This window comes from Panthera pardus, unplaced genomic scaffold (assembly GCF_024362965.1).
Source record: "Panthera pardus isolate Hobbes unplaced genomic scaffold, ASM2436296v1 HiC_scaffold_4, whole genome shotgun sequence".
Taxonomy (NCBI): Eukaryota; Metazoa; Chordata; class Mammalia; order Carnivora; family Felidae; genus Panthera; species Panthera pardus.
In genome coordinates this window covers 6,873,953-6,882,731 of record NW_026526969.1, presented here as the reverse complement: position 1 = coordinate 6,882,731, position 8,779 = coordinate 6,873,953, and the positions used below count along the sequence as shown (strand labels likewise).

The 8,779-nt window shown below is 49.9% G+C and overlaps 1 protein-coding gene across 1 annotated transcript; it reads left to right on the top strand.

The window, feature by feature from the left end:
* Nucleotides 1-650: 650 nt before the first annotated feature.
* CCL24 (C-C motif chemokine ligand 24) lies at nt 651-2,968 on the top strand. Its single transcript, XM_019421646.2, has 3 exons — nt 651-835; nt 1,036-1,153; nt 1,966-2,968. Exons 1-3 carry the CDS (start codon nt 763-765, stop codon nt 2,132-2,134), a joined length of 360 nt encoding a protein of 119 aa, XP_019277191.1. The 5' UTR covers nt 651-762; the 3' UTR covers nt 2,135-2,968.
* Nucleotides 2,969-8,779: the final 5,811 nt, after the last annotated feature.

Below are 8,779 nucleotides of genomic sequence, written 5' to 3'. Positions count from 1 at the left end.
GCCACATCTGGAGTGTGTAACCCTCCAACAGATGTTGGTCAAGGTCTGCCCAGAGGATGTAAGTTTCTGGGTCCTTACCCCCTTCTTAGAGCCTGCCAGTGAGGTGGCTTTGGCAGCTTGGGCACTGGAAATGCAAGGCCACCCAAAGCCAGTGTGTGTGAATGAGGTAAAGGACTCTAAGGGCACGTGGACAATGAGAGTATCTGCTCTGCCCAGGCCTACTTGGTCAGCACCTGTAACCGCGTATTGCACACACTTGCAAATGTCTCCCCACTGGACGCCTGGCACATAGCACATGCCGAATACAAGTTGGCAAATGAACGAATGAATGAATGAGTGGGAGGAGATAGGATGGCTTTACCCATTTTCCACGGAAGAAACTAGGCTCAGAAAGGTGAGGGACTTCTCCAGGATCCCACAGGAATGAACAGCTAGCACCCCAAGGGTCCTCATCAGCCTTCTAACTATGCCCCCAAAACTTCTGCACTCCACTTAGATTGGGTGATCCTCTCCTCCCCCAGCCCTTTCTTAGAATACGCCAAATAACCCCTGACTCAGCTACACAAGAACTTCCCCTTGGCAGGATTCGTGGGCCTTGAGGACTTTCAGAGAAGCCTGGAAGGGATGAGGGGAGGTTCTATCAGTGGGTGTTTCCTCCCAGCTGCCCTTATAAAAGGCAGAGGGAGGTCAAGGTGATCTGAAAGGAACGTGGCCCTCTCCTCCTGCACCCCAGCTTTAGGTCCTGAGCTCCCTCTCCCACACATGGCAGGCCTTGCAACCATGGTGGCCAGCCTCCTGCTGCTGGCCCTGTGTGCCCACCGCATTGCCCCTGCAGGTAAGAGCTCCAGCCTCAGCCCGGGGCTGTCAGGCAGGACAGTGTGGCTGGGACAGCACAGTGGAGGGTGGAGGACTGACTGGGCTGGGTCTGGAGCGGAACGTTGAGGAGCGGTGGCCCCAGGGCTGGGAGGTGTTGGGCTCGGGCTCGGCAGCCCAGAGTCTCAGGCAGCCCGGGCTCTTCTCTCTCCCATCCTCTAGGCTCTGTGACCATCCCCTCTTCCTGCTGTATGTCCTTCATTTCCAAGAAAGTTCCAGAGAGCCGAGTGGTTAGCTACCAGCTGTCCAGTGGGAGCCTCTGCCCCAAGGCAGGAGTGATGTAAGTAACCTCCTCTCCCGGACCCCCGGCGCGAGAGGGGCAGGGGAGATGACCGTCCATTCAGAGTCACTGGGGAGTAAAGTTGGGAGGGCCTGGCTCTCTGATCCTGGGGAAGCCACCTCACCTCCCTGAGCCTCAGCTTTCTCCCCCAAGAGATTAGGAAGAGGACTCTGAGACAACAATCATTTCTTGAGCACCAGATATATATAAATATATACATATACTAGGCACTATTTGGGGGCATATCCCATTACCTTAACTAACCCCTGGAGGTTTTCTTCCTTTCTTGTCTTTCTTTCTTTCTTTCTTTCTTTCTTTCTTTCTTTCTTTCTTTCTTTCAAGTTTATTTATTTACTTTGAGGAGACAAAGAGAGAGTACAAGTGGGGGAGTGGCAGAGAGATGGGGACAGAGGATCATCCCTCTGTGGGGCTCAAACTCACGAACCGAGAGATCATGACCTGAGCCAAAGTCAGATGCTCAACCTACTGAGCCACCCAGGCGCCACTCCCTGGAGGTTTTCAGTGCATTTTCTCCTTTCCTCTCCTCCCTGTGGGGAGACATTGTGTCTCTCTCTTCAGATCCAACATTAACTAAAGGCAGGGCTGGGCCTCCCCCCATCTGACAGGGAGCTTGAGAACAGGTGATGCAAAGAGATGCTGACACCCAGAGAGAAGACACCGTGTCAGGAACTGCTAGGGGGGCCCCGGGCAGCAGCTTGCCCTCTGTGGGCCTCCACACCCACGTCCTCATCAAGTCAAGAGGTCCAAGGTCATGGCCAGGTCTCAAGTGTGCCCTGTCACTCTTCCTGCAGCTTCACCACCCGGAAGGGCCAGAAGTTCTGTGGCGACCCTGAGCAGCGCTGGGTCCAGACGTACATGAAGAACCTGGATGCCAAGCAGAAGAAGGCGGCCACGGGGCTCAGGGCGATGGGTGTCAAAGCCCTCCGGCAGAGGCCCCCTGCCAGTAGCACTGCCATCTAACCACCGCCCGGCCCTCAGCTTGGGGCCTGTGCACCAGTGATGAGAGGGGGAGAGCTCATGCACCCTGGGCCCCTTGCCTTCCCTGAGCTGGCGGAGAAGGTTCTGGAAGGAAGATGGTGGCAGCCGTCCGCCCTCCTCCGGAGCTTATGCTGGCCCTTCCCTGCCTTCCAGGCACCCAGAGCCCAGGTGCATCGGGCCCCACCTGCAGACAGGCACTGCTTGTGTCTCAAAGCTTAGCCTAGAGCTGGCTTCTTGGGTCCTCGGGTCTTGCAAGAGTCTGGGTACGGGTCTGTCTGGGTACGGGTGACCTGTCAACGGCTGTGGCTCTTCATCACTCTACAGAAGCCCTGAGCCTGCCCCACTTCCAGAATCCCGGGTGTATAAAAACCCAACAAAATCTAGGGCTCCTTTGCGGCACGCGTTGCCAGATCCCCAGCCTTCCTCGCACACAGCTCATGGGATGTAATTAATGACGTTTTCAGGGACTCTTTGGTTTTTGTGATGAAATGGACCTGGAGGGTGAGGATGAGGGGCCAGCCTGGGTTGTTAAATTCCTTTGGGAAGAAAGGGTTTGGCGGAGGCGTTCCGCTTTATGGAATGGCTTGCCCTGTGCTTCTCTGGGGACAAAGACCAGCTCTGCCTTTAAGGCCGGTTCTTTCCCTACATTTTTGGAATGTGAGGATGGCGTCGGGGCTCTGGTAGGAGAAGGATTCCAGGGCCCCCCCCCCCAACCCATGTATGAGATATTGTGTGATTTGTATGTCAAAAGTGTAGACACAATTGCTCTTCTCAAATAACAGTTCAAATAAAATGTGATTTCTCCTTCTCAGGTAATTGTGTCTTGCCTGCTCTCTTCCTGTGGGGACAGGGTTGGGGTCTGAACAATGGGAGTGTGTGCCCCAGAGATGATCCGGAGTTGCCCATCGGAGGGGATAAAGGCAGCCTGAGCCCCGGGCATCCCAGGAGTGGTCTTAGCCTGTTCCTGGGAGTCCTGTCATGAACTTTGTAAAAACATTCATGCACAGCAGGATTCTATTAGATTTTTTAAAAAGTTCAACAGAACACATCATTGCACAAGGAACTGTTGCAGGCACGACAAGGCTGTAAAATGACAAAGAGGGGCTCCGGCTTCAGAGAATCAGGGAGAAAAATAACACACACTCACACACACACACACACTCACTCACACACACTCACAAATCAAGAGCAGTGTGGGTTTAGTACCAATCCTACTTTGTAAGCTGCATGACCTTGAAACATGTCACGGTCTCTGTGCCTCGGTTTTCCTCAGCTGTAAAATGGGAATAATAAGCCCTTTTAAACCTTGGGTTTTCCCCAGAATCAGACCCTGAAACAAAGATCCGAGCGCAATGATTATTGCACAGGGAGGAAGGTGGCCAGGAACGGAGGGTCACCAGGCCGAGCTCAGTCAGAGCTGGGAAGTGGGTGAGACCCACCCGTCATCACAGCCCTGCTGCGTCAGTCATTGCCAGCTGTGCGCAGGGGTGCTCTTTCTGCAGGTGGGAGTAGAGCAACCTCCCTCGGTTGCAAACAAGCCTTCGGGCGTGGAGAGTCACAGAAGGTGTGAGAAGGCGGGAGGCCTTCTGGGTGCAGCTGCTGTTGAGGCTCTTGCAACTCGACCACAAAGCAGAATAAAGAGTGACGCTAACAGTACAAACGAGGGACGTTATGGGTGTGCGTTGAGGGGATCCTGCAGACATCCTCAGCACGAGGTTGGCATCTGAATGGTGACTGAGATTTCCCTTGGCAAGAAGAGCGTTATTTCTGGGGATGGATGAAATCTGGAGCATTCAGGGATGGGAGACAGGAAGGCGAGGGACAGGGGCCAGACCATAGATGACAACAGAAGTCTGACCCACGGGCTCTGCAGCAACTGGCCCGGAACCATCACAACTCGGTCAGAGACTGCCAGCTTCCTAGTCCCACCCCACCCCCCAGCCCTTTTCCAACTCAGGACCAGCCAGAGGGAGCCAGCTATATATTCCCAAGTCGATCACAGAAGCTGTTCGCTTCTCCAGGCCAACCACCTCCCACCGAAGCACCCCTGTGCCTCCCCGTTTGTCCACTCTGAGCCCCCTACCCCACCCCCCCACACCCCACCCCCGTTCCCTGGCCTGCCTTTGAGTCTCTGCAGACACCAGTGAGAGCGGCTGACCGTCTTGCTGTAGCAAGCTCTGAATGAATAACGTGTTTGTCTTCATGTGGGTGGTCTTTGTTAATTTCCACAAGGTAGGCGTGTAGTCTGGCCTCACTTCCCACATCTATAAAATGGGCATAATAGAACTATCTATTTGATGAGTTGACTGTGAGGACTAAATAAGGCATTAATGCACGGGAAGCACTTAGCTCAGTGCCTGGCACATAGTAGAGGCTCAATAAATGTTAGCTGAGGGCATGACCCAGCCCAGCTGGGAGGCGGAGAAGCTGAAGCTGGTCTTGCAGGGGCCAGGGCATCTGGCTGACAGTTTCTTTTCTTTAATTGAAACGTAAATGACATTCAATAATATACCGTTAGTTTCAGGTGTACATCAGAGTGATATGATAGGTTTCTACATTTCGATATGGTCCCCACAGTAAGCGTAGTTACTATCTGTCACCATACAAGGTATGACAGTATTACTGACTGTAGGGGCGCCCAGGTGGCTCAGCGTTTAAGCACCCGACTTCGACTCCCGTCACGATCTTGTACTTCATGGGTTTGAGCCCTGCGTAGGGCTCTGCACTGACAGTGAGGAGCCTGCTTCAGATTCTCTGTTCCCCTCTGTCTCTGCCCCTCCCCCCTCAAAATAAATAAACATTCAAAAAATGTATTATTGATTATATTCCCTGGGCTGTATGTTGCATCCTCAAGACTTACTTTGTAACCGCGAGTTTGTACCTCTTAACCCCCTTCACCCCCGGCTGACACTTCTGTGTCCATTCTGGCAGGCTCTGTGCCCCTGCTCCCTCCTGTCTCATTTCTCTGGTGGCCTTTAAATGTGTCTGGGGAAAGAAGGCACCGGTGGGGAGCATGGGAACTGTCCACCAGATGCCCTGCTCTGCCTTTGTCCGGCCTTGCTCTAGAATGTGAGCCATGGACCTGGATGGCCGCTCTGCGTATGGTGAGGTGACACCCTCCTATCCTACTTCTGAACAGGCCACCAGCACAATGACACATGCACTGAGTCACCCACACTCTTTCTCAGGCTCCCTTGGGAAGGACATATTCTGGAGATGGACGGGGTGCCAGGGGCTGGTCAGGGAGGGACTGGGTTCAGTTTGTGGCCATGTTAGGGCAAAGTTGACCTGTGTTTGGGAGAGCTCTCCACCACCAGCAAAACCTGTCAGAGGACTCTTTAAAAGTGAATTAAAAGTTCTCGGGGGCACCTGGGTTGCAATCTTTTAAAAAGTTTCCCAGGGGCACCCGGGTGGCTCAGTCAGTTGGGCATCCGACTTCAGCTCAGGATCTCATGATCCGTGAGTTCGAGCCCTGTGTCGGGTTCTGTGCTGACAGCTCAGAGCCTGGAGCCTGGCTTCGGATTCTGTGTCTCCCTCTCTTTCTGCACTTCCCCTGCTCACACTCTGTCGCTCTCCCTCTCTCTCTCAAAAATAAACATTAAAAAAATTTTTTTTTTCAGTTGCCCAAATTGGTGCAGCCACGGTGGAAAACAGTATGAGGTACCCCAAAGAATAAAAATGGAACTATTAATTCAGCAATTCCACTCCTGGGTATTTCTCCAAAGGAAAGGAAAATACTAACTTTTTGTTTTCATTAACTCTCAAGTAAACATTTTATTAGATTCGATCTCAAATTTTTAATATATATGTATTATTTTATTATAATAAGAATAGAAGGTCAAAACAGGGCATAGATACTACATACACATATAGAAAATTAGTTGTTGATAGAAAATGTTTACATTGGAATAACAATCAAAACGAAAATTTCATTTTTCCTGTTTTCCATTTATTAAAAAGGACTTCATGTTGTGAAAATAGTTCCAACTTCTTTTCTAAACTTCTAGTCTAGCACCAAAATCAGTATATGTCTCCTATTGGCAAAAAATAAAATATTTGACACATCAGATAACATACAATGACTACAACAGTAATTTTACCATATAGGGATTTACCTCACTCTGAGGCACTTCACGCACGAAAACTATTCATTTCTGTTTCTTTTTTTTTTAACTTTCTTTTTTCTTTTTTAAAATTTACATCCAAATTAGTTAGCATCTAGTGCAACAATGATTTCAGGAGTAGATTCCTTAGTGCCCCTTCCCCATTTAGCCCATCCCCCCTCCCACAACCCCTCCAGTAACCCTCAGTTTGTTCTCCATATTTATGAGTCTCTTCTGTTTTGTCCCCCTCCCTGTTTTTATATTATTTTTGTTTCCCTTCCCTTATGTTCATCTGTTTTGCCTCTTAAAGTCCTCATATGAGTGAAGTCATATGATTTTTGTCTTCCTCTGACTGATTTCACTTAGCATAATACCCTCTAGTTCCATCCACATAGTTGCAAATGGCAAGATTTCATTCTTTTTGATCCCCGAGTAATACTCCATTGTATATATAGACCACATCTTCTTTATCCATTCATCCATCGATGGGCATTTGGGCTCTTTCCATACTTTGGCTATTGTCAATAGTGCTGCTATAAACATGGGGGTGCATGTGTCCCTTCAAAACAGCGTATCTGTATCCCTTGGATAAATACCTAGTAGTGCAATTTCTTGGTCGTAGGGTAGTTCGATTTTTAGCTTTTTGGGGAACCTCCATACTGTTTTCCAGAGTGGCTGCACCAGCTTGCATTCCCAAGGAAAATACCAAATTGAAAAGATATGTGTGCCCTCATGTTCACTGCAGCATAATTTACAAAATATATTTACAAAATATAAAGTCCAAGATATGGAAGCAACCTAAGTGTCTATCAGCGGATGCATGGATAAGGAAAAGGTGATGTATATATATGCAGCGGAAAATAATTCAGCCATAAACAATCCTGCCATTAACAGGGGCGGGCCTTGAGGGCATTATGCAAAGCGGAGTCAATTAAACAAGAAAAGACAAATACTGTATGATCTCATTTATACGTGGAATCTTTTTTTTTTTTTTTTTTTTTTATAAACGGACTCACAGATACAGAGAACAGATTGGTGGTTGCCAGAGGCGGGTGGGGTGGGGTGTGAAATGAGCATAGCAGGGTCAAAAGGTACCAGCTCCGGGTAGAAGATGAGTAAGTCCTGGGGGTGTCCCATGTAGCACCGGGACTAGAGTTAACAATACCGTATTGTACATATGAAAGTCACTAAGTGAGTAGGTCTTAAAAGTTCTTCCTGCATGAAAAAGTTGTAACTGTGTGTGGGGACAGATGTTAACTTACTGCGGTGACCATTTCTCAATATATACGTGTCCGATCATTATGTTGTACCCCTGACACTAATACAATGTTCTATGGTCTCGGCTCCTTCTGCTTTCAGATGGCGGCTGCAGCGGTAAAATAAAGGTGGCGACGTCATAAAGTCTCATATTTGTTCAAAGCCTTTGAACTTTTCAAGCTTCACCCTTTCCCTCTGTCCGCCCCCTGCCCCCCACCCCCGCCCCGCCTGATTATTCTTCTCTCCCCAAAAAGCCAGCCTACCTACTGGGCTCAGCAAGGCTCCATCCATCTGCTGAGAGGGCAGTGCTTCTGGACAGCCATGTGATGATGGCAGTCCCTGCTCGGCTGTCCCCCCCGAGCGGATCAGTTGTTCCAGAGAGACAGCTTCTCTTCTTCCCCATCCCCATTTCCATTTTGGAAGCAGACCTGCCTGGAGAGGCTCATCTGGCCGAGGGAGATGTTTGGCCATCAGAAGTACTTGAATCCTCTTTGAGATCTCGCAGATCCATTTGTTCTGCCGAATTCCACGGCCTTGTTTCTCTGGATTGAATCTCTATTAAGAGTTATCTAACTTCCCAGAATTATAGTTCTGTCAGTTTCCAGAAAACACCTTCAGGACACTTAAAGATTTCTTCCCCCTGAAGCTGTGGGGTGGACTCACAGGCCTCGAATGCTCGGCCCAAACCAGACAGCAAGAGGACCCCTTGAATGCTCAGCCCACCCACCACACTCCCAACTCCCTCTCTTCCTTGGCTCCCACCCAATCCCATCTGCGGTCATGCAGTCGCTTTTTGGCCTCTGCGTTTTCTGATTCCAGGAAAAGACACCCTGTTACTGGCTTTCCCTAGAAACGTCACCATCCTTCTGGCGTTCTAACTTCCGAGTAGTGACAAGCTCTATGGAACGGGCGCTTCTTGCCAGGACGCCGTGGGTATGGCCCGGTCACAATAGTGCCGGGTGACGCTTTCCGGGGATTACTAGGAGAAACTTCTCATGGGACTCAGAATCGGGAAGAGCTGTATTCTCCCAAGCAACGAGCGGTTGGTTTTTATGTTCTGGACATTTTGAATCCTGGGACTGAGCGCACCTCCCTTTCTGTGTCAGCTCTTTGAAACTTTACCAGCTCTTGCAGCCCGAACAGGTGCAACACCTTATCTGTACCTGTCATTATTTGCCCTTTCCTTTGATATCCTCACTTAACTGCAGGTTAGTTTTGGATCCAGGACAGAACCCGGAGCAAGCTAACCTTGAGGCCCTTTCTCAGG